This window comes from Tribolium castaneum, chromosome 8 (genome assembly GCF_031307605.1).
Source record: "Tribolium castaneum strain GA2 chromosome 8, icTriCast1.1, whole genome shotgun sequence".
Lineage (NCBI taxonomy): Eukaryota > Metazoa > Arthropoda > Insecta > Coleoptera > Tenebrionidae > Tribolium > Tribolium castaneum.
In genome coordinates, this window is record NC_087401.1 from 16,006,872 (window position 1) to 16,031,187 (window position 24,316).

The following is a 24,316-nucleotide window of genomic DNA, read 5'->3' on the forward strand; positions in this document are numbered from 1 at the left end:
TTATCTCAAAATAATTAATTACCTAAAGTTCAGCCATTTCAGAAATAATGCTACTTATAAGAGAAATTTCCAAAATAATTTTAGTAATATTGAGTTTTTTTTTCAAAATTCAAAAACTGTTGAGTAATTTTTGAAAAGTGTTTTTCTAGTTTTTGGTAATTTAGAAAATGAAAATCAAGAAATAAATTAATTAACATTACATATTTATCTTCGTAACTTTTGATGTCCCGTTCGTCATTGCAAACATAAAATGTTGCTCTTATTTCTTACGGCATTAAAGACCAAGAATTTTTAATTTCCACTTTTTAATTCTGATATTGTTATTGGCCGCCTTATAGAAAGCTTTGTTAAAATTTAATTCGTCGTTAAAAGTTAACAATGCGATTGGACCAATCAAATTTGTTCAATTTGGTCACGTGATCAGTTAATCACGCATTTAATTGCAGATTAACTTAATGGCGCTTCTATAAACCGACCCATAGGATTTAATTCGCAATTAAATGCGTGATTAACTCATCACGTGGCCAAATTTTAAAGCAATGTGATTGGTCCATTCGCGTTGTTAACTTTTAACAACGCAATTAACTTTAATTGCGCTTTCTATAAACCGGCCCTCAAAGTCATTAATAATTAAAACCTGCCTAAATAATTTTTTTAGAGTTATTTTCACACAAATTTTTTTGTCCCATCCGTCATGTGTGAAAAAAAAGTAAATTGTAATTGTAAGAATTAGTGTCTTTTGAATTTATAACGATAGTTTAACGATAAAAATGTGAGGTTTTTTTTGAGTCCCGTCCGTCATCAATTTTTTTTTTTGAAATATATGATTTTTTAAAATTTTGTTTTGAATAAAACATTTATGAGTCCCGTCCGTCATCAATTTTTTTTGAGAATATATGATTTTTTTTAATTTTTATTAACATTTTCGTAGTGCTTTACGTCCTCCCAAACAAAAAAATTTTTTTTTGAATTTTATTTCGCCAATAATTTATTTACAATCAAGCTTAAAATTATCCTCGATCTGGTACAAAGCCTTGTCTTTCGTTTCTGGTAGAAACAAAATCAAAATAATGGTCCCCACCAATGCCAACATTCCGTAAATAAAAAACGTGCCCTCAAGCCCAAAATGTTGGATCATAGCTGGCGTGGTTTTAACCACCGAAAAAAACGCAACGTAGGCCATTAGTGCCGAAATTCCGCTCCCTATGCCTCGATTGGCTAGGGGAAAGACCTCACCCATCATGGTCCATGGTAATGGGACGAACCCAATGGTAATAAAACTGACATACGTTATCAATGAGACCAAGGGAATGAAAGTGTAGACCGAAATTGCGGGATAAAATTTAACCGCGAAAGTGAACGAACTTAAAATGAAAAGTGAAACGAAAGTGCCAACACCGCTGATTATGGCCAAAGGGCGGCGCCCTAATTTTTTTAAAAGGACACACGCTAGAACGGACATAAAAACCCTAATTGAGTCAATAATCAACATTGCCAGATACTCATCAAAGTTTCCGCCCAAAGTCTGCTGAATTATCGTGACTGAGTAAAAAGTGATAGCGTTAAGACCTGACCATTGACACGTGACGAAAAAAACCACGATAATGACCAACGGTTTGATAAATTCCGGTCGCTTCAAGTCTTTAATTATTTCACAAAAACTTTTCGTCTCCTCTTGATTTAAAATAGTCTGTCGGTTGATTAAAACCTCTAACTCGTTCACCGCCTCCTCCGATTGTCCTCTGCACCAAACAAACGCCCTTTTGGCCTCCTCTAGACGCCCCCGTTTCGCCAACCAAGTGGGGCTTTCGGGGGCAAAGCCCATAAAAACGAGACAAATGACCGGGAAACTACAACACGTCAAGGCCGTGTCCTGCCAATTGACAAAAGTCCCAATCAGGTGTGACAAAAACAAGCCCAAAGCGATGGCAAAACTGATGGAAGCCAGGAGGAAGCCCCGGAATTTGGGCTCGGAAGTCTCGCTCATGTAGACCCCTGTCGGGGGCCCCAGGAGTCCCACGCAAAAGCCGGTGAGGAAGCGGCCGACGAGGATCATGTCCACCGAGGAGGCGAAATAGAGGATGAGCCAGCCGATAACGCAGGGGAGGCAAGTGAGCATGTGGGTGGCCTTCCGACCGATCTTCTCCATGAGGATGCCCCCCAGGATGCAGCCCAAGGCCATGGGCAAGGCGGCCATGGAGGCGATCCAAGAGGAGGTTTCTTCGTCGATTTGGAGGGACGTGGAGTTGAGCTGGGGGAGGAGGATGGCGGAGAAGCCCTCGGTCATGCCCAAGGAGGTGGTGATGAGGATGGGGCCCAAGGCTACGAACGTCTGCAATGATTGTGCCATATTCCGTAATTCCCTCTCGCGGTGTTTTTTTTTGGAATTAATTGTATATGTATATTTCGTATTTTCTTTTTTAATTTTTTATTATGTATATTTCGAAAAAACAAGATCACAAAATGCCGAATCATTGGTTGATTAATCAAGTAAATACATGTTGTAAATGTTCATAAAAATTTGAATATTTATTCAAATATTTGAATATTTATTTATTTATTTATTTATTGTATATAATACAAAAATTAAAAAATATATATAAATAAACAAAAACTCATTCAAATCTAGATAGGAGTCATAAATTGAAGTGAATAAATATTTTGAAAATATACAGCGTGCTCAAAAAATGGCGCACCAACTCAATGGTGTGTGGTAGAGAACTGGTTACATATAAAGGTAAAAATAGTAAAAAAATTCTTTGTATTAAAGTTATTGATAAATAACGGATTTTAGATAAATGATATGTGGCAACGTTGTCCAACAGTCATGATCGCAATAGAATTTGAGCAACAATAAAAATAAATTATTTTTGAAACGGTTTCCTAGGAAATAATTCCCAGCGTTGGCACATCTACAAACTGTGATTTTTTTGATGAATTTTAATTTTTTTAAATTAAAAAAACTGCTAAAATGTGATAGTAAATTTAGAAATAATTATTCATCGTTTTGTTACGGAACGATTACCTGGTATGAAACATAAAAACATAAAAAAATAATGAAAACTAAAGAAGTTAACACAATAAGTTTGTAGCTCCAGATTTTTTAAAATATGACTTTAGGAATTTTTTCAACATTTTTCCCGTAATCTGCACTTGCTTCTCAATAACGTACCACTGAGTTGGTGCGCCAGTTTTTGAGCACCCTGTATATTAAAGATATATATTAATATATATTAAATCGCTTCCTTAAAAAGTTGTCAAAAAAGTTATTTTTTTTAAATACAATGTGTTCAAAAATGGTTGTTCATCAAGTCACTTATGAAGTTTAAACGTAATGTGCCACAAAGTGACAGATCCGTCAAAGTAATGCAAAAAGGATTCGAATCTTAATAACGAAAAAATACACAAGAAAAATCAGAGAAATATAAAACGTAAATCAAAACAAACCCGACATTTGAAGAAACTTTACCAAAAAACGCAAAAAAATGACTAAAAAGCTAATTAAAAAATTTGACACAAATGACATTACTCAGAAACAATAGTCATTTGGACGAAGCGGCACATTACATTTGAATTCCATAGTCGACCTGATGAACAGCCATTTCTGAACACATTGTATATAATTTTTCCTTCTTACTATTATTTACTTTCTTTTTTTCATTTTCTTTTTCTTTTCTTGCTTTGTTTTCACTTTGTTGATCACATTTATTTTTTTTTCCTATTAGAGCATAATAATAATAAAATATAATAATAATAATAATAATAATAATAATAATAATAATAAATAAAATTAAATAAATAAATATTTTTAATAATAAAAAATAATAATATTAATATTATTAATAAATGCACTTACATAATATTAATATAAAAAAATGGTAGACAAATTTAAGTAGATATTTGTTTAAAAAAATATATTTTTCTTAAAATTCTGGGTTATGTTAGAACATTTAAGTATCTTGTGTATGTAATTATAAGAGAAGTTATGTAAAAGTGCGTTTAATTATTATTTTTTACCGCTGATTTCGTAAACAATTATCGGACGTCAATTTGCATAGCTCACTATAAAATCGAAACTGAAAAAACTATTACTTTTTTGGCTTAATTTCTAAGCAAAAAATTGCTAATGAATTATGTAATGCAACTTACCAACGTACAAAAACGTATAAAATGTTAAGAATTTAATTTACATAATTAGAAATCGCGATTTTTTGGATGCGCAAAAGCGATGCCGGTCCCTGTATAACAAAAATTGTCTTGAAAACTAAAGCAAATTCTTATTAACAAATATGCTAATTTTAATGCAAAAAATTTAAAATTATCATTGGAGAAAGCTTTGTTATTTTTAATTATGCTAAAGAATCAAATAATAAAGTTTCAAACGGTTCAGTTGACTCCAGTTTTTCAATCACAAAGAAAAAAAATCGCATGGTATTATGTAGTGGTATTTTTTTTTTGTTAAAATTCTGTCGTCAGGTATTAACTTGAGTAAAACATTCAAGCGTCTTGTGTCATTTTATTTAAAAAAAGCCAATACAAAAATAATAAAATACAATTTATTTCTGGTCTTATTAACACCCACCTGCCTCACCCTTGGCGCAAACCTCTCACAATCAATCATTTCCCTTTCGTCACAATTTACCAAGCACGTCTCACCATCAGTTAAAAATAAACTGTTAATTACTTCTTGATTACGCTTAATTTATAGCATCATTGTTTCAAATTAACACTAAACAAACACCAACTATTTAAACTCATCTTCAATTTCGCCCAAAGTCTTATCTTTGGTTTCGGGCAGAAAGAACCAATTGAAAATTGTACCGAAAAACGCCACGGCACCATAAACCATAAACGTACCATCGGTACCCAAACAATCAAACATAGCAGGACTTGTTTTAACAACACTGAAAAACGCCACAAACGCCATAAATGACGAAACACTCGACCCGACATTGCGATGGGTTTGGGGGAAAACCTCGCCCATCATGGCCCATGGCAACGGCACGAAGCCAATGGTAATGAACGTGATGTAAGCCACGAGCGCGCCCATTGGTACCAACGGAAAGTCCAAACGAACGAAGCGAGTGGTAAAACTATACGCACTTAAGAGGAACAATGAGGTAAAAGTGCCAAAACCGCTGATTAGAGCAAGTGGGCGGCGCCCAATCCGCTTCATGATGAAACAAGTGGCGATCGACATAGCCACCCTGATTAGGTCCACCACCAGCATGGCCAAATACTCGTCCAGCCCCGGACCCAGCGTTTTGCCCATGATGGTCACCGTGTAGAAGGTCAAAGCGTTAACACCGGCCCACTGATTGGTCACAATAAAAACCACAATTATGGCCAAAGGCTTGAGAAATTCGCCCGAAATCAGTTTAATTTTTTCCGTCTCTAAAGTCTGGTTTTTGTAACGTTGCAACATTTCGGTTAGTTCTTTCCTCGCCTGGTCACTTTCCCCACGGCACCAGAAAAATGATTTTTGCGCCTCGTCATTCCGCCCCTTCTTGGCCAACCATGATGGCGATTCTGGCACTAAATTCAAGACCACTAGACTTAAGACTGGTAAAATGAGGGACAGGCCACTTGTGGTCCTCCAGGTGAGGAAAGTGCCCAGAAAGTGGACGAAAAACAGCCCCAGGGCCATGGCCAGGGAAATGGACGCGAGGAGGAAGCCCCTGAACCGGGGCTCGGACGTCTCACTGATGTACACCCCCGTTGAGGGGCCCAGCAGCCCCCCACACAGCCCCGTCAGGAAACGCCCAGTTAAAATCATCCAAATGTCGCTGGAAAAACCGATCAGGAGCCAACCGATTAAAGAGGGGATTGTTGTCAAAATCTGGGTGGTTTTACGGCCGAAATTCTCCATTAGAAAACCACCAAAAACGCAACCGAACGCCATCGGTAGAGCGGCCATTGATGCTAAAATATTGCTTTAGTTTTGTGTGGAAAATTGGGGGATTTACCGATCCATGAAGCGTCGTTCGGACTCGCCACCAGAGTGGTGTTGTGGAGTTGGGGTAAGAGCACGGCGGAGAAGCCCGAAGTCATGCCGAGGCCGATTGTGGAGAGCAAAGGGCCGGTGGCTACGAGAATCTGAGCGGATTTTTGGGGTGGGGTTTGGGGGAAGTACTCACTTGGCGGGTTAGTGGCGTTTGGAGGATGGCGATTTTGGTCTTCATTTTGGCACAACAGTGGTTGGAATGAAAAGTGAAAAGGACTTTCACGGTGTTTCTTCTTGAATGAGTGACGATTGGAAAGTGAAGTGACATTGAATTCTTGTGTGCAAAGAGCGTATTTGTGTTTGCGCGTGCCGGGGGGTATTTGCATAATTTTTATTGTGTACAGGTGGGCTAAAAGTTTCTAATGCGACGGTATAGCACTGCATATTATGTTTTTTCTAGTTTCTGTTTTATGTCCGATGGGATTATTCAGCGATTTTTTGTCTAGCTGTTTTAGTTTCTCCGCATTCAGTCACAAAATTATTAAAAGCAGTAATTTTCATAACATTTTTTTTTATAAAATAAAACTTTTGGCCATTCGCAAATGTTTTATCTATCACCATTTACCCCTTACGTCCATATGAATCATAATTTATTTAACGTAAAAGTTATTAGGCGCTCGAAAAGATCGCATTGTAAAAACTACTCATATCACAAACACTTGCATTTGTCTGTGAATTTTTTCATAATTTTTCTACATTTAAATACTTTGTTTGGCGATTTTTTGGTGTTTTAACAAAATTTTTACCTTGGAACCGTGAAAATAATACCATTTTTTGCATTATTTCGAATTTTTTTAAGATAAATATCACAAAATAATTGTGTTGAAAAATATTCTAATGTAAAAATAATTCGATTTTTTCTTATAATGAGTTGTCCTTCGGCAGAAATCTAGCAAAATGATGGCGTTTTTGACCAAAAACGTTCGATTTTTTAATGTTCACTCTATCTGTGCGAATGTTTTTAGATTTTTTCTACAATTTTTTGAATCGAAATACTTTGACGATTTTTCTCTGTGGAAACGCGTTTAAAAAGATTAGAAAAACAAGAAAACAACACCATGTTCTGCTTATTTAAATAAATAAATAAACAAATAAATAGCCATTTATTTCCAACAGGCACCTGTTGCAAAAATAATACAATTTTCTGCAGATTTTCGGCCGAAATCTTACAAAATAATGGCATTTCTGGCTAAAAATATGCCAAAAAAATTGTTTTTTTTTAAATGTTAACTTTATCTGAGCGATTTTTTTAGTCTTTTTCTATAGTTCCTTAAAATTAAATACTTTGACGATTTTTCGCTGTATTTAAACATAAATTTTATCTGGAAAACGTGCTTAAACGTTCGAAAAAAGAAGAAAATAAGCCAGTTTTTGTCTTATTTCGGTTTTTTTAAATAAAATTTCGCAAAATAATTGTGTTAAAAATTATTCTAATGCAAAATAATACGATTTTCTGCAAATTTTTTGCAGAAATCAAGGTAAAAATGTACCAAAAACATTTGGTTTTTTTTTTAATGTTAACTCCATCTGTACCCATTTTTTTCTAGAATTCCTTAAATTTAAATACTTTGACGATTTTTCACGAGTTTAAACAAAAATTTGTTCTTAGTAATGCGCTTAAAAATGTTCGAAAAACGAGAAAAAACAAAATTTTTCAGCCTTATTTCAGTTTTTTTTTAATTGAAATTTCGCAAAATAATTGTGTTGAAAAATATTCTAATGTAAAAATAATTCGATTTTTTTTATAATGAGTTGTTCTTCGGCAGAAATCTATCAAAATGATGGTGTTTTTGACCAAAAACGTTCGATTTTTTTAATATTCACTCTATCTGTGCGAATGTTTTTAGATTTTTTCTACAATTTTTTGAATCGAAATACTTTGACGATTTTTCTCTGTGGAAACGCGTTTAAAAAGATTAGAAAAACAAGAAAACAACACCATGTTCTGCTTATTTAAATAAATAAATAAACAAACAAATAGCCATTTATTTCCAACAGGCACCTGTTGCAAAAATAATACAATTTTCTGAAGATTTTCGGCCGAAATCTTACAAAATAATGGCATTTCTGGCTAAAAATATGCCAAAAGAATTGTTTTTTTTTTAAATGTTAACTTTATCTGAGAGATTTTTTTAGTCTTTTTCTATAGTTCCTTAAAATTAAATACTTTGACGATTTTTCGCTGTATTTAAACATAAATTTTATCTGGAAAACGTGCTTAAACGTTCGAAAAAAGAAGAAAATAAGCCAGTTTTTTGTCTTATTTCGGTTTTTTTAAATAAAATTTCGCAAAATAATTGTGTTAAAAATTATTCTAATGCAAAATAATACGATTTTCTGCAAATTTTTGGCAGAAATCAAGGTAAAATTGTACCAAAAACATTTGTTTTTTTTTAATGTTAACTCCATCTGTACGAATTTTTTTCTACAATTCCTTAAATGTAAATACTTTGACGATTTTTCACGAGTTTAAACAAAAATTTGTTCTTAGTAATGCGCTTAAAAATGTTCGAAAAAGGAGAAAAAACAAAATTTTTCAGCCTTATTTCAGTTTTTTTTTGATTGAAATTTCGCAAAATAATTGTGTTGAAAAATATCCTTACGCAAAAAAATATGACTTTCTGTTGAACTGAGCTGTTTTTTGTCGAAAAAAATGGTCAAAAATGTACCAAAACGCTTAATTTTTTTCCAAATGTCCGTTAATGACAGAAGAGCGATAATTGACCATCAGAGAGCGCAATAGTCTTAATTTTAAAAAACGATTTTTCAAAATTTATTTTAAAAAAAAATCAAACCAAGTCCCCCCTTCCATCATTACGTTACTAATTGTGACCAAACTATGCAATCAAGTGTGCAGTCTTAACCACCTGTGATCACGTGACCTAATTATTCCAGACGATCAGGGGTTAATGACCCTTGCCGGTGATTATTGTTTTATAAACACGAAAAAAATCAAAAAAACATTAGAATCGCTCTACTAACCTTAACGAGATCGCTTTTTCTTCCTGCTGCTGCACACAAGGCCTCCAAAACCAAATTAAAACCAGAAAAAATAAAAGAGTCACTAAACCACCCCCACTTGAAAAATTTCACTCAGTTTTAACACAATTTGCAACTAACCGAATTTGGACACTGCTGTGACGCTAGAAAACGGTCAAAAAGTCCCGAATTTTCATTTTTTAGCACATTTAAAAAGGACGCCACCACTAACGCGCATCTACCATTTTAAGACTGTTGGCGCGAGGGTCGCAGTAGGCGCAACCACAACTATCGGTTGGCAACACATGCACGCGCAAAAATTAAAAATTCATCACTAAAGTGTTCAAAAATGTGCTATTCTCGCCCCAATTTAGTGAGTTCTTGGTCTAGTGAACTCATTTAAGTCAAAAAATAAGGGTAGGTGCCATTATCCAGAAAATAAAAAATTGGTAATCGTAAAAAAACTTTTTATTAATAACAATATAAATCCAAACAAATGTAACTAAATGTCGAGATCATCGTCTGGATCTTCTTCGTCCCAATCGTCAATCTCATCCAAGGAATAGTGTATTTTTCCACCCGAACTTTCACTTTCCCTAAAAACTTTAATTAAAAAAACGCAAAAAGGAGCCAAGACGGCTTACTTGGGTAAAAATGGTAGAACTAAACCATCCCTTGATTCTTTCTCCTTCTCAGTCAAACCTATCCTAAAAGTGGACAAGTTCTCCGGAAGGCGATTTAAAGTCTCTGCGATTATTTCCTTGTCTGGTTTTTTGATCGTTTCGGTGATTAATCTCTTATTATCAAAGTGATAATTCTCGATTTGTTTTATAACTTTCCTATGACTCTTTTTATACAAATACGATAAGCGTTTTGTGTCCAATTCTATATAAAGCGTTGCTAAGTGGCGAAAATATTTAACAATTTTATCTTTATTTTCCAGTAAATCGGTGTGTAAAACTGTAACAACTTGTTGTACATCTGAAATTGTAGTTAATCGTCGCCAACTGTCAATTGCAATCAACTTCCAAAACTAGAATTTACTCACTTTTTTTATTTTTCAATTGTGTGAATAATTTGTACGTCTCAGCGGCCCCAAAACGGTACAAAACATGAGCCAGGGAATCAACAAAAATCACACAATTCTCATTCAAACTTGTAAGACTCGTCAAATCTGCACTTTTTTTAAACCAGTTGAGGGAATCACTGGTAAAGTCATGACAAGTGCAAGAACTGTGTCTGTTTTTCAAACTAGTGAAATAACTCTCAAAAATGAGCAAATGAGTGGCGTAGTCACTCCTATTGGCGTGACTTCTGAGCTGGTGTTCGAAAAAATCGCCCCCTTTTGCCGCCACTGAATCTAAAACACAATCACCCAATTAACCATTGAGCCCCAAACCTGAATTTACCTTCAATTAGGACGAATTTGGGCAACGGCAAGGTGTTTAAATAAGTGGACAACATTTGTAAATGCTGCAATCACAAAAAATGTGGTTAGGGGGCGTGGTTGGCAACAGTGCCACAACTCAAAAAAACATTTTTTTGGGCAAATTCTTCGATTCTCTTTGATAATTTGAGTTATTGCAAGAATTTATTAAACATTTAAGTGCGTAAAGGTCCAATATTACCGGATATTGAGGTATTAATGGGCGAATTTGTGCGTGGTTGGCGACCGTGCCTGTCAAATCAATAATGAATCATTAGCACAAAATGCAACAATTCCACAAAAACAACAACAATGTCTGAGCCCAGCGTTAACGTGAGTGCCCCCTGGGCCCCCTAGTCTGTGTCAAAAATCTGGGTTGTGTCTTGCAGGACACCAGCGAGACTGAGAGCCTTGAGGACGAAATCGAGCCAAAACTCAAATACGTGCGCTTATCTAACGACTTGCAGAACATCCTGTTGACGTCCTCGGCCACCTGCATCGGCGTGCACCCCAAGTTCGTGTGTCTGGGCTCCCATTGGGGCGTGATCCACCTGCTGGACCACCAAGGCAACAGTATCAAGAGCAAGGAGCTGCGCCCCCATACGGTGGCCGTTAACCAGATTTGCATCGACGGCAGTGGCGAGTACATCGCGACGTGTTCGGATGATGGCAAGGTTTTCATCCATGGACTTTTTTCAAAGGAGAATAGTTTGCATTTGAATGTGGGCAGATTGGTGAAGACGGTGGCTTTGGACCCGCTGTATTACAAAAATGGGGCCAATCGGCGGTTTATCACAGGGGATGATAAGTTGACGCTGTATGAGCGCACGTTTTTGGGGAGTCTTAAACCGACTGTCTTGTGCGAGAGCGAGGGGCTTGTGAGGAGTCTTTGTTGGGGGGAGAATTTTATTGCCTGGTCGAGTAATATAGGGGTGAGGGTGTATGATATCACGGCGAGGTGCTCGCTGGGGTTGATCAAGTGGGAGGAGCACCCGGGGTGAGTTTTGAGACCATTTGCGGTCCATTTTTTTATGACTTTTTTAACAACTAATTGTTTAAAAATACCAATGATTATAACTTCTATGGCTTTCGCGATTTTTTTTAAAAACTTGTGAAATTTAATGAAATTAAATTATGGTATCTATTTTCCTGAAATAAAAAAAAATGAACAAAAATTTGTGAAGACTACTAAGAGGGCTCCCTCAGTACACATTATTTTTTTTCAGCAAATATGCACTGGTAAAAAATTAATTAATTAAAAAATAATAGGTATTTATAAAATAAAAAATGTGAAAACTTAAATTGAAATTTTATTAATTCTGCATTATCTTCTGGATCAACGGCGTTCTTAATATTCTCAATAAAAAATTTACGACCTTTTTGATCAGAACATTTAGAGCCGGTTTATAGAAACGTCATTAATTTAAACCTCAATTAAATGCGTGATTAAATGATCACGTGATCAAAATGAACCAATTTGATTGGTCTATTCGCGTTGTTAACTTTTAATAGCGCAATTAACTTTAATTGAGCTTTCTATAAACCGACCGAAGAAATAATAATTTTTGCAGTGTCTTAATATTAATTAATTTATTTGCGTTTTTATGCAATTAATAAATTAGTAATTGTTTAAAAAAATAATCAATAAACTGTCATGGAAGTTTTATTGATGTTATGAAAATATTTAATACAGTGTTCAAAAAAATGTTTTAATTCTTCTACTAAAGTATTAACTAAGATATCACAGTTCTTGAACTCTTTACGATATGTGAATAATTTTTTTTGCATTTGATAACCGAAAATTTAAAGAGTTTTCTACAGTTTTCAAAATTGTCAACTGTCAAAATTTATGGCTAGGATGATTTTTTCAAAATGGTATTCAAAAAAGTGCTATAACTCAGTTTTTTCAAATGGAACGACCTAACTTTCTTAACGGCAATCGAAGGAATATCGATGTTTATGGTGACTTATCAATACGTCCTATACTTATCTTTTACAGTTTTTGAAAAAAATCACAAAAAACGGATTTTACTTCGTAATTTTTATAGTTAATCAAGTAGACCTTGTAAAACGGTCAACAATTGTCAAATTCCATATTTTATTTAGTTTTTAGCTGGTTTATTATCGAATAAGCAATAAAACAATAATATTTAATTATAGTTTATTATAACTTAGTGAACTATGTAAAGTAACTCAGTCAGTCTGCCATCGAATTTTGAACTTCTTGAGTGAAAATCGTGAACAAATATGACATTTTTTTAAATTAATAGCACAATTTTATGGTATTTTTCCAAAGTTTACTTGATTAAAAATGAAAATAATGAGCCAAAATTCAGTTTTTTGCGATTATTTCAAAAACTGTAAGAGATAGATATAGAAGATGTTAATAAAAGTCTGCATAAAAACTAATGTTCTTTTGATTGCCATTGAAAAAACAGGGTTATTCCATTTGAAAAAACTGTTTTATAATCATTTTTTAATCGTCATTTTCAAAAAATCATAGTAGCCTTGCAATTTGACAGTTGACAATCCTGAAAATTTGAGAAGACCCTTCGAACCTTTGGTTATCAAATGCAAAAAGAATTATTTACTTATTGTAAAGGGTTCAAGGGCTGTGTAATTTTAAATAAACTCCTGCAAATAAAAATTTTAACAAAAAAATTGACATATGTCAAAAACTATGACAAATAAGTACTAATAACTAGGGTACATTTTATTCAGTTTTAAGAGGCGAATTCAAGAATGCAACAAAAATAGGTGGTTACTATTTAAAATTTCATAGTTGTCGCCAATTTCTCGCAGTTCCAGAAATTCAGTCATTCTGGAAATAATTTAGTTGAACTCAAAATGGTCAATTTAGGCTATATACAAAATCTTAAAGCTCTAGCATTATTATAAGTTAAAAAATTTAAGGCCCTAAAAGAATCACCCTGTATTTTTCCCCTTAACTTTTGTGGTCTTAATTATTTGCACCTTCAAAAATTGATAACTTTTGATAAAATTTCGAAAAAAAATATTAAGAAACCCCAACTTTTTTTTAGCTTTTTGACGGTAAATATTTTTTCAGAATTTCAATCGATAAATTTCGGTGCAATTTACGATGGGCCGATAGTCGGACCCTATTAATTGGGTGGGTGGACACGGTACGAGTTTGTGTGATACGGAAACGAAGCAATTTTGAAATGGCCAATCGGGACTTACCCGAATTTTTAGTCGACCCTGGTAAAAAAAAATAAAAAATAAAAAAACAAAAATAAACCCAAAATTTCAGTTTCAACTTTCCAAACCGAATTTTACATTTGTGGAATTGCGCCGCTCGACCACCAATTAGTTTTACTCGGTTTCCCGAAAGAATTAGACGAAAATCAAAAATCGTTACGTCCCCAACTGTACATAGTCGAATATCGGGACAACGACTATTCCGATGTTTGCACCGATAGTTTATCACTTCGTGGTTACGAAGAATACACAGTTAACGATTACCACTTGGATGTTTTAATTGAAGAAAATCGCTTCTTTATTGTTGCGCCACGAGATGTCGTTATAGCAAGTCCCTATGATCTAGACGACAGGATCCAGTGGTTCATCCAACACAAGTAATGTATTTTTTGGAATTAGTTGAGTTGGTTGGCGACACTGAACCCAACCAATTTTCAGTAAATTTGAGGAGGCTTTGGATATTTTAATGCAAAGTGACAGCCGCCATATTCACCGACACACCGTTCAGTCGGTTGGCATTGACTATCTAGATCACTTATTAAGTCGGGAAATGTACGACGAAGCTGGAAAATTGTGCATGAAAATCTTCGGTAAGGACTCAAACACGTGGGAAGACCAAATTTATAAGTTTGCAACCGTGCATCAATTACGGTAATTCCCCCACACGTGGCAACGCAATACCAACGCAAAATTCCAGATCTGTCAGTCCCTACATTCCACGCACGCTTGATTCGAAACTAAACCCGCATATTTACGAAATGATTTTGTACGAATTTTTGAAACTAGATGCGCAAGGTTTTCTGAACTTGGTTAAGGAATGGAACCCGAGTTTGTACAACGTTTCGGCTGTGATTAACGCCGTCTTGGAGCATCTTCTAGTGTGTGAAGTTGATAAGAATCTATATTTGGAAGCTTTGGCGATTTTGTACAGTTTTTTGAAGCGTTACGACAAAAGCTTGTCCATGTATTTGAAGTAAGTTGGTTGTGGAAGTGGTTAAGTTTATTAAGTGGTTTCCTTGGCAAGGTTAAAGCACAAAGACGTGTTCACACTGATCCAAAAACACAATTTGTACGGTGTGATCCAGGACATGCTCATTGACCTTATGGAGCTTGACCATAAGAAAACTATTGCACTTTTATTAGAGAAAAACTCAATTTCGAGCGATAAAATCGTAGAGAAGCTCAAACCGACTGAATTACATTTATACAGGGTGAGTTTTTAAACGTCAAGGATTAGAAAAAAATAGCAAAGTGGTGTAGTTTTTAGACGAGTATGATAAGAAAAATCCTAAGGGGAAGTACCACCGTGAGTTGGTACGCCTGTATGCCATTTTCGCGCGCGAAAAGTTGCTCCCGTTTTTGAAAAAATCCGACCATTATCCAATCCAGGAAGCTCTGGATATTTGCAAGAAGGAGAGGTTTTATCCCGAAATGGTTTATTTGTTGGGACGGATGGGCAACATCGAAGAAGCCCTTGACTTGATAATAAACGAGTTGAAAGACATGCAACAGGCGATTTCGTTTTGTCAGGAACATGACGATCCCGATTTGTGGAATGACTTGATTAATCATTCGTTGGACAAACCTGGTATAATTTTTTTATTTAGGTTTTTTTTATTATTTTTTTTTTGTTTTCAGAATTTATTAAATTTCTCTTGCAAAGTATCGGAACGTATGTGGATCCGACCGTTTTAGTACAAAAAATTAGGAATGGGATGGAAGTGCCCGGTTTAAAAAATTCACTAGTTAAAATGTTGTATCAGTATAATTTACAAGTGTCTGTACAGGAAGGGTGTAAGAAAATTCTAGTCTCGGATTATTTTAATCTATTACGGAAGCTCGTCAAGACGCAACAGAAAGGTAAGTGGATTATTTTGCAATTTTATTGCAACAAATTTTTTTTTGTGAAAATTTTTGACAAAATACAAGTTGGATCAATAATTGTGTAAGAATTTTCAGATAAAGCGTTATTAACAAAAAAAAAATGTATAACTAATTGCTGCAAAGCTGTGAACAAAGATCGCTATTTTTTACAAAAACTCGGTACGTAATAGGAAAAAAGAATAAAGGAATGAATTAACAAAGAAATAACGTCACGTCAAAATTGGCAAAAAACAAAAAAAGTTTAATTTAATTCGATAATTTTTCGGCTTATTTTACAAAAATTTTTCAGAAAATCGAATGTTTATGTTTAAATTCCTAAAAATTACACTATTTTTTATATAATTTTTATCGATTTTTCGGTCGGTTTTAAAAATTTTGCGGTTAAATTTGAGTTCTTAAAAGCGGAGAAAAATACTGTGATTTTTAAAGTAATTGGGCGATTTTTCACTTGTATTGTAAGAGATTTTGCGAAATAAAGGTAAAAGGTTTGTCTTTTTATACTTAATTTTGCGAATTTTCTGTGCATTTTAGTATAATTTCAAGAAATAATAAAAATAATTACACGGCTATTTTTGTTTTACGTTAATTTCTGGTGAAAAATCTCATAAAATATTGAATTTTTAAGCTGAAAAAACGACTATAACTTGTGAAAACGGCTCAAATAAGGCCGATTTAGACATTAGTTAGTGTTTTTTGACGATTTTTAAGTAATAATTGCATTTTTTGGCTTGTTTTCGACGAAATTTTGCGATATAATTGAGTTTCTGTGGATTATACACTTGGAAAAAAATATTTCTTTCTCATTTTTGACCAAATGTGTGGTGATTTTTTCGTTCTACATTTAAAAAACTAGATTTTTGGCTTAAAAACGTGTTTAAACTTTCAGAACTTGCAAAAATTATGCAAGTTTTGACCTAATTTTGTAAATTATTGGCTTATGTTTTTAAAAACTTTGCGTAATAATTGAGTTTTTGCTTGGAAAACGTAAATTTTTGCGCATTTTCGACCAAATTTGGTGATTTTTTCGTTCTAGTTTAACAAAAACATACAAAAAAACTTAATTTCTGGCTTAAAAGCTTGCTAAAACACCCAGAACTTGCAAAAATAATGACATTTTTGCCCCAATTTTCCGATTTATTTGCTTACTTTGTAAGAAATTTTGCGAAAAATAGACTTTCTACGAATCAAATATTGAAATTTATAGTTATTTTCGACCAAATTTGTGCATTTTTTGTTCTAGTTTAACAAAAACATGTAAAAAACTTAATTTTTTGGCTTAAAAACGTGCTTAAATATTCAAAAATTGCAAAAATAATAAAATTTTTGTCAAATTTTTAGATTTATTGGCTTATATTTTAAGAAATTATAGCCAAATAGTAGATTTTCCGCGAAACAAACGCTCGGAAAATTTAATTTTTTGTAATTTTGGTCTAAAATTATGTTTAAATACTCAGAACTTTAAAAAATAACGTCATTTTTGACCTAATTTTCTGAATTATTGGGTTATTTTGTGAGAAATTTTACGAAATGATTGAGTTTTTGCTGAACAAAAGATTGGAAAAGGTACATTTTTGGTTATTTTTGACCAAATTTGGTGATTTTTTCGTTCTAGTTTAACAAAAACATGCAAAAAATACTTAATTTTTGGCTTTAAAACTTGCTAAAACACCCAGAACTTGCAAAAATAATGACATTTTTGCCCCAATTTTCCGATTTATTTGCTTACTTTGTAAGAAATTTTGCGAAAAATGGACTTTCTACGAATCAAATATTGAAATTTATAGTTATTTTCGACCATATTTGTGGATTTTTTGTTCTAGTTTAACAAAAACATGTAAAAAACTTAATTTTTTTGGCTTAAAAACGTGCTAAAATATTCAAAAATTGCAAAAATAATATAATTTTTGTCAAATTTTTTGATTTATTGGCTTATATTTTAAGAAATTATAGCCAAATGGTGGATTTTCCGCGAAACAAACGCTCGGAAAATTAAATTTTTTGTAATTTTGGTCTAAAATTATGTTTAAATACTCAGAACTTTCAAAAATAACGTCATTTTTGACCAAATTTTGTGAATTATTGGGTTATTTTGTGAGAAATTTTACGAAATGATTGAGTTTTTGCTGAACAAAAGATTGGAAAAGGTACATTTTTGGTTATTTTTGACCAAATTTGGTGATTTTTTCGTTCTAGTTTAACAAAAACATGCAAAAAATACTTAATTTTTGGCTTTAAAACTTGCTAAAACACCCAGAACTTGCAAAAATAATGACATTTTTGCCCCAATTTTCCGATTTATTTGCTTACTTTGTAAGAAATTTTGCAAAAAATGGACTTTCTACGAATCAAATATTGAAATTTATAGTTATTTTCGACCAAATTTGTGGATTTTTTGTTCTAGTTTAACAAAAACATGTAAAAAACTTAATTTTTTTGGCTTAAAAACGTGCTTAAATATTCAAAAATTGCAAAAATAATATAATTTTTGTCAAATTTTTTGATTTATTGGCTTATATTTTAAGAAATTATAGCCAAATAGTGGATTTTCCGCGAAACAAACGCTCGGAAAATTTAATTTTTTGTAATTTTGGTCTAAAATTATGTTTAAATACTCAGAACTTTAAAAAATAACGTCATTTTTGACCTAATTTTCTGAATTATTGGGTTATTTTGTGAGAAATTTTACGAAATGATTGAGTTTTTGCTGAACAAAAGATTGGAAAAGGTACATTTTTGGTTATTTTTGACCAAATTTGGTGATTTTTTCGTTCTAGTTTAACAAAAACATGCAAAAAATACTTAATTTTTGGCTTTAAAACTTGCTAAAACACCCAGAACTTGCAAAAATAATGACATTTTTGCCCCAATTTTCCGATTTATTTGCTTACTTTGTAAGAAATTTTGCGAAAAATGGACTTTCTACGAATCAAATATTGAAATTTATAGTTATTTTCGACCATATTTGTGGATTTTTTGTTCTAGTTTAACAAAAACATGTAAAAAACTTAATTTTTTTGGCTTAAAAACGTGCTAAAATATTCAAAAATTGCAAAAATAATATAATTTTTGTCAAATTTTTTGATTTATTGGCTTATATTTTAAGAAATTATAGCCAAATGGTGGATTTTCCGCGAAACAAACGCTCGGAAAATTAAATTTTTTGTAATTTTGGTCTAAAATTATGTTTAAATACTCAGAACTTTCAAAAATAACGTCATTTTTGACCAAATTTTGTGAATTATTGGGTTATTTTGTGAGAAATTTTACGAAATGATTGAGTTTTTGCTGAACAAAAGATTGGAAAAGGTACATTTTTGGTTATTTTTGACCAAATTTGGTGATTTTTTCGTTCTAGTTTAACAAAAACATGCAAAAAATACTTAATTTTTGGCTTTAAAACTTGCTAAAACACCCAGAACTTGCAAAAATAATGACATTTTTGCCCCAATTTTCCGATTTATTTGCTTACTTTGTAAGAAATTTTGCAAAAAATGGACTTTCTACGAATCAAATATTGAAATTTATAGTTATTTTCGACCAAATTTGTGGATTTTTTGTTCTAGTTTAACAAAAACATGTAAAAAACTTAATTTTTTTGGCTTAAAAACGTGCTTAAATATTCAAAAATTGCAAAAATAATATAATTTTTGTCAAATTTTTTGATTTATTGGCTTATATTTTAAGAAATTATAGCCAAATAGTGGATTTTCCGCGAAACAAACGCTCGGAAAATTTAATTTTTTGTAATTTTGGTCTAAAATTATGTTTAAATACTCAGAACTTTCAAAAATAACGTCATTTTTGACCTAATTTTGTGAATTATTGGCTTACATTTTAAAAAATTTTGCAAAATAATTGAATTTCTTTCCACCACACGCTTGAAAAAGGTGTTTTTTAATTAATTTTATGATTCAGAAAATAAATTCTTTCGTTCTTCATGGAAAAAAATGTGGTTAAAAGCTTTAAAAGGGGAAAAATTAAAAAAAAATCCTCTAGATTTGGCGATTTTTCCTTTATTTTTACGGAAATTTCGCCAACAATTGCCTTTAAAAACATCTTTCAAGGTATTGGCGTGTCGGAAGAACTAATGTGTGGCGCTTGTCACCACATGGTGCTCGAAAAGGACCCATCCAGGTGTACCAACATAACAGTTTTCAATTGCAAGCACGCCTTCCACGAACAATGCCTCCCTGAAAACACCACTCGATGCGGCATCTGCTATCCATCCGATAAATAAAACAACGGTAAGCCAACAAATAACTAAATATATTTCCAAAAATCGTAATCTTCATCATCGTCCACATTGAACGGTCCTTCGAAATATTCACTCTGTGGCAAAAGGGCCGGCGTAAAAGCCAGGAAATACTTGGCTGTGAATTGGAAAACGTCCTCTGGTTTTAATTGGAGGATTGTTTGGACGTAATCTGAGATCATTTCACGCACTTCTGGCTGGTCGTCTAAATAATTAGCGATTTGTTTTTTACTCATCATCTGAAACATTTTTGTGTTTGTGTCTTTTTTTTTCACCCTAACTTTACTTACTTTCGCGTCCAAATAAAGTGAAAGTAACTGGATATCATCCTGTAGCGGTTTTTTCTCCAAAGGTATCTTGTTAAAGGCGCTAAGATCCGTCAGAGGATTCAACTGAAGGATATAATTGCAAAAATACCACTCTTGTTTGAGTATTTTCCCAGTTAAAGTCATTAAAGTGATGCTTTTGTGTTTAATGCCACATTCTTCAATTATCGTGCGATAAATTTTGCACACGTCCACTTTTTTGTTGTTGATCATGCCACTAGATGGACCTTTACATTCCTGGATTTTTTTCACTTATTAATTATTATCGTATTTTTTTTGCAAAGTGTTACGTACGTAAATATTACGGCATAAATTACCATTGATGTACAAGGTCGAGACTTCGAAAAAACCGACAAATTTTGTTAGGGCCAAATAGCGCATCAAGACAAAATTTGCGCCTTCGCAAATTAAATTGTGCGCTTTGTGTGGACTGTAGAATATGTCTTTTCGTTTGTCGTGACGTAAGTAATAGAAATTTTCTTGCGAGCTGACGTATAAAGCTTGTTGGTCGAGTCCGTCGTCCATTTGGACGTACCTGAAAAATTATGTTCAGTTTTTGTTACTTGACTGTGTTATTTGAGTGCTTTTAGCGGTTTTCAGGACCGGTTTTAGTGAATTTTGGCGAAAAAAAAAAACAAAAATAACACAAATTTTGTGAAATAATTTTTTTTGAAAAAGTGAGATGATATAACGTTGTTTTTTGACCTAAAAGTTTGTGTTTTCTAGCCCGAAAAGACTAAGTTTTTAACATTCAAAATGTGCTTAAACTAAAAATGTATGCAAGTTTTTATTTAAGTGTTTTTTTCATGTTTTTCTTTGATAAATTGAAAAATGTGCTAAAATATACGAAATAAAAGGCAATTTTTTTGCTATTTAGTTTGTGATCTAATCAAATTTTTAGCACAGAAACGTGCTTAAGGAAGAAAAACAATTACAATTTCGACTTGTTTTAGTACTAACACGTGTTTGTTTGGATTATTTTTGCCAAAATGATGTGAAATATTTACGTTTTTGTGGGCAAAATGTTCGAAATGATCGAACAAACATCAAAATTACGCCTTTTTTGAACTGTTTTTGAACCCTGTTTAAGGATAAATATTATGAAATGTTGAGTTTTTAATTTAATTTTCGACGAAACTTCGTAAAATAATTCTGCTTCTGGTTGAAAAAGCAGTCGAAAACACAACACTTTTCTGTTTTTATATATTTTAGTAGTTTTTTAGGACATTTTCAGCGAAATCTCGTCAAGAGACAAAGTTTTTGTTCAAAAAAATTACATGGTTTAAGCTATTTTCACCATCTTTTGATATAACTTTGTGATTTTTTGTTCTATTTCGTAAAATAATTCTTCTCGTTGAAAAATGCAAAAATTTTTCTATTTTTAACATGATTTAACGATTTTTTGCTCTGCTTTTTATTAGTTTTGTAAAAGGAAAAATAAACCAAAATTTCGTGAAATAATTTGCAAAATGTTGTAAAAAACAACAAAATAACGTCTTATTTAAATTAATTTAGAGGTTTTTTTGGCAAAAAGAGAGAGTTTTTAGTACGAAAACGTGTTGGAACACTTCATATAGACAAACGTAATTTTCAATTAAATTTTGTGATTTTTAGCTCGGTTTTAGCAAAATCTGATCTAAGTTTTGCACAGAAAACACCTGAAACGGAAAAAAATTAAACTTTATGAATAATTTAGTGACTTTTAATATTATATTTTTGTCAAAAATTCATGAAATTGTTACGCTTATGGCTCAAAATATGCAAAGTGTAGTAAAAAAAAGCAAAAAAATAACGTATTTTTGAACTAATTTATTGTTTAGTTTAAAGAAAATCTTGAAAACACAAAGTTTTTAATCCAAAAACGTGCTTAAACGTCTCAAAAAGACAAAATTTATGCCATTTTTCACTCTAATTTCATGATTTTTTTGTTTATTTTTGACTAAATTTCGTGAAATATTTGTGTTTCTGTTCAGAAAAGATAAAATGTTTGCTATTTTTAACATAATTTAGTAATTTTTTGGTCCGATTTTAGCTTTTTGGTATTAATTTTGCCAAAATTTTGTCAAATAATTAAGTTTCTGGCTCAATATGTGCACACTGCTACAAAAAAAGCAACAAAATAACGTATTTTTGAACTAATTTATTGTTTAGTTTGGTTTAGTTTAAAGAAAATCTTGAAAACACAAAGTTTTTAATCCAAAAACTTGCTTAAACGTCTCAAAAAGACAAAGTTTTTTCCATTTTTCAGTCTAATTTCATGATTTTTTCGTTTATTTTTTACTAAATTTCGCGAAATATTTGTGTTTCTTTTCGGAAAAGACAAAATGTTTGCTATTTTTAACTTAATTTAGTGATTTTTTTTGGTCCGGTTTTAGTTTTTTGGTATTAATTTTGCCAAAATTTCGTAAAATAATTAAGGTTCTGACTCAATATGTGCAAACTGCTTGAAAAAAAGCAACAAAATTACGTATGTTTGCATTAATTTATTGTTTTCATTAAAGAATACCTTAAAAAAACTGAGGTTTTATTTCAAAAATGTGGTTAAACGGTCTGAAAATATTTAATCTTAGTCAAATTTCGTGATTTTTTGGGTTATTTTTGACTAAATTTCGTGAAATATAATAGTTTTTCTGGTTGATAAATGATGCAAAATCACTCGAAAACAATTTTTTTTACTATTTTCAACCTATCTTTGTGATTTATTGAAAGAGTTCAGTCAAACGACAGTTTTTGTTCAGAAACGTACTTACAAGTGGGCTCCTGTCAAAAAAAAAGGTACCAGAGCACTCGATAAACGCAAATTTTTGCTATTTTTAACTTTATTTTTGGTCCAGTTTTATTTTTTTGTATTTTTTATGTATAACTACGTTTCCGGTTCAAAATATGCAAATAAATGCAGAAAAAAATTAATTTATCGTTTAGTAAAAATTATATAAAAAAGTGGCTTTTAACCGAAAAATTACACCATTTTCGACAGGAATTTTGAGAAATCTTGCGCCAGAATGATTGTATTTCAAATAAGTAGGTAAAAATAGTCATTTAAGACCTGACCTGGTGCTTTTTTGGCCAGGTTAACCTTCGAAAAAGCCAAAAAGGTTTTTCGAAAAGATGGGAAAAATTGTGGAAAAGGGGTAAAGAAAGCCAGCTGGGGTATATTTAATAAATGAAAAATGACTGTGGGGTTGTGGGTGGTAACGTACTCTCTCCTCTTCTCTTCCAGCGTCTGCAAGTCCCGATCGACCCACGCCGTGATCCTGGAGCCCCCATTGTGTCCACAAAAGTCCAACTGCGAGGACAAATGGACAAGAAACTTGGGAACTAAAAAATCGCCTTTGGTTTTCTTCTTCTGGTACTTGAGCGGTCCACCGCGCGCTTCTTGAACATCAAGACTCAACGCCCCCACAGGAGTAGGATACAGCGAGTTCGGCTCGAACGTACTTACCAATAAATTCTCATTAAACATGATATTTTTAAAAACGTTATCGTCTGCAACAAGGCCGCTTTTTACAATATTTTTATAATCACGTCATTGTTTTTTGTAACCATACGTAATAACAAAACTTACTGATACTGAAATTTGGAATAACATTCCCCAACGACATCCACCCACTTTTCATGCGGGGTTTGCGCAGTTTGCGCCGGGGCTTCGCCCTGGTGGCCCCCCGCACCACCTCCTCGACGATTTCGCGTGCGATGGCAAAGGCCGGTGTGAGGGGCTCCCCGCTGGGGCGCTTGAACCTAAGGCGGTCGCAAGCAGGGGGGCACTCGTCCAGAACCTTGCTGATCACGCCGCAAGGTTCAAAGGCGGAGTCCTCACGAGCTAGGGAGTCATTTGAACGGAAGATTTTACGCAAACTGGAGCCTGTGTTCGTTTCCAACTGCGTGGTGACGAAGCCCCCGGACGCCCCCCGGTTGACGCTAGCGTCGGGGCTGACGGTGTTCACACTGTCTGTGGGGCTCTTCGCGGGGCTGTTTTTGCCGCTTGAGGGGCTTTTCAAGACACGCTCGCTCATTTTCAAACGGGAATTTGACACGAGCGGTTACTGTTTTACCGACAAATTATAATATCGGCAAAAATTGGACAAATTGTAGTTTTTTTTCGCCGATTTTGTTGCAAAACGTGACTGTGTTTAATATAATAATAATTTGAAAAAATACGAGGAAACAATATTTTTTATTTTCGTATTATTGCCCGCCAGTTTGTTTTGTAAGGTTGGTGCAAGTGT

At 33.0% G+C, this 24,316-nt stretch overlaps 5 protein-coding genes across 6 annotated transcripts; 1 reads left to right on the plus strand and 4 right to left on the minus strand.

Annotated features, from left to right (window-relative positions):
* Nucleotides 1-960: 960 nt before the first annotated feature.
* On the minus strand, nt 961-4,688 carry LOC662580 (sugar transporter 3). Its single transcript, XM_015980900.2, has 2 exons — nt 4,583-4,688; nt 961-2,332 (listed from the first exon to the last, which is right to left on the minus strand). The coding sequence occupies exons 1-2, from the start codon at nt 4,619-4,621 to the stop codon at nt 989-991; spliced, it is 1,383 nt and encodes a 460-aa protein (XP_015836386.1). The 5' UTR covers nt 4,622-4,688; the 3' UTR covers nt 961-988.
* A 56-nt stretch (nt 4,689-4,744) lies between these two features.
* LOC662548 (facilitated trehalose transporter Tret1) lies at nt 4,745-6,301 on the minus strand. The gene is made up of 3 exons (XM_968638.5): nt 6,138-6,301; nt 5,967-6,096; nt 4,745-5,922 (listed from the first exon to the last, which is right to left on the minus strand). The coding sequence occupies exons 1-3, from the start codon at nt 6,270-6,272 to the stop codon at nt 4,745-4,747; spliced, it is 1,443 nt and encodes a 480-aa protein (XP_973731.4). The 5' UTR covers nt 6,273-6,301.
* A 3,132-nt stretch (nt 6,302-9,433) lies between these two features.
* On the minus strand, nt 9,434-10,528 carry Elp5 (Elongator complex protein 5). Its single transcript, XM_001814218.4, has 4 exons — nt 10,393-10,528; nt 10,032-10,343; nt 9,628-9,964; nt 9,434-9,579 (listed from the first exon to the last, which is right to left on the minus strand). Exons 1-4 carry the CDS (start codon nt 10,445-10,447, stop codon nt 9,486-9,488), a joined length of 798 nt encoding a protein of 265 aa, XP_001814270.1. The 5' UTR covers nt 10,448-10,528; the 3' UTR covers nt 9,434-9,485.
* A 73-nt stretch (nt 10,529-10,601) lies between these two features.
* LOC662480 (vacuolar protein sorting-associated protein 41 homolog) lies at nt 10,602-23,666 on the plus strand. Of its 2 annotated transcripts, XM_968572.5 has the most exons (11): nt 10,602-10,742; nt 10,799-11,406; nt 13,477-13,631; nt 13,681-14,005; nt 14,067-14,279; nt 14,326-14,601; nt 14,653-14,839; nt 14,889-15,216; nt 15,267-15,488; nt 19,577-19,756; nt 23,311-23,666. In XM_968572.5, exons 1-10 carry the CDS (start codon nt 10,722-10,724, stop codon nt 19,747-19,749), a joined length of 2,508 nt encoding a protein of 835 aa, XP_973665.1. In that variant the 5' UTR covers nt 10,602-10,721; the 3' UTR covers nt 19,750-19,756; nt 23,311-23,666. The 2 variants fall into 2 exon arrangements, with proteins under 2 accessions (XP_973665.1, XP_015836358.1); XM_015980872.2 differs by lacking the exon at nt 19,577-19,756.
* On the minus strand, nt 19,758-24,165 carry LOC103313376 (ciliogenesis-associated TTC17-interacting protein). Its single transcript, XM_015980873.2, has 5 exons — nt 23,656-24,165; nt 23,291-23,576; nt 20,385-20,625; nt 20,055-20,327; nt 19,758-20,003 (listed from the first exon to the last, which is right to left on the minus strand). The coding sequence occupies exons 1-5, from the start codon at nt 24,101-24,103 to the stop codon at nt 19,773-19,775; spliced, it is 1,479 nt and encodes a 492-aa protein (XP_015836359.2). The 5' UTR covers nt 24,104-24,165; the 3' UTR covers nt 19,758-19,772.
* Between the last annotated feature and the right edge of the window lie 151 nt (nt 24,166-24,316).

Coding starts and splice junctions, on each gene's coding strand:
- LOC662480 (XM_968572.5), top strand. CDS start 10,722: ATGTCTGAGCCCAGCGTTAAC. Junction 11,407..13,476: donor AAGTGGGAGGAGCACCCGGG/GTGAGTTTTGAG, acceptor ATATTTTTTCAG/AATTTCAATCGATAAATTTC. Junction 14,006..14,066: donor CAGTGGTTCATCCAACACAA/GTAATGTATTTT, acceptor ACCAATTTTCAG/TAAATTTGAGGAGGCTTTGG.
- LOC662580 (XM_015980900.2), bottom strand. CDS start 4,621: ATGATTGATTGTGAGAGGTTTGCGCCAAGGGTGAGGCAG. Junction 2,333..4,582: donor TTGCGCCAAGGGTGAGGCAG/GTGGGTGTTAAT, acceptor CAATCATTGCAG/ACGTTCGTAGCCTTGGGCCC.
- LOC662548 (XM_968638.5), bottom strand. CDS start 6,272: ATGTCACTTCACTTTCCAATCGTCACTCATTCAAGAAGAAACACCGTG. Junction 6,097..6,137: donor AAACGCCACTAACCCGCCAA/GTGAGTACTTCC, acceptor AAATCCGCTCAG/ATTCTCGTAGCCACCGGCCC. Junction 5,923..5,966: donor GAACGACGCTTCATGGATCG/GTAAATCCCCCA, acceptor GCAATATTTTAG/CATCAATGGCCGCTCTACCG.
- LOC103313376 (XM_015980873.2), bottom strand. CDS start 24,103: ATGAGCGAGCGTGTCTTGAAAAGCCCCTCAAGCGGCAAAAACAGCCCC. Junction 23,577..23,655: donor TATTCCAAATTTCAGTATCA/GTAAGTTTTGTT, acceptor GCCTTGTTGCAG/ACGATAACGTTTTTAAAAAT. Junction 20,004..20,054: donor CACTTTATTTGGACGCGAAA/GTAAGTAAAGTT, acceptor AAAATGTTTCAG/ATGATGAGTAAAAAACAAAT.
- Elp5 (XM_001814218.4), bottom strand. CDS start 10,447: ATGTTGTCCACTTATTTAAACACCTTGCCGTTGCCCAAATTCGTCCTA. Junction 10,344..10,392: donor CAAATTCGTCCTAATTGAAG/GTAAATTCAGGT, acceptor ATTGTGTTTTAG/ATTCAGTGGCGGCAAAAGGG. Junction 9,965..10,031: donor ACAATTGAAAAATAAAAAAA/GTGAGTAAATTC, acceptor CTACAATTTCAG/ATGTACAACAAGTTGTTACA.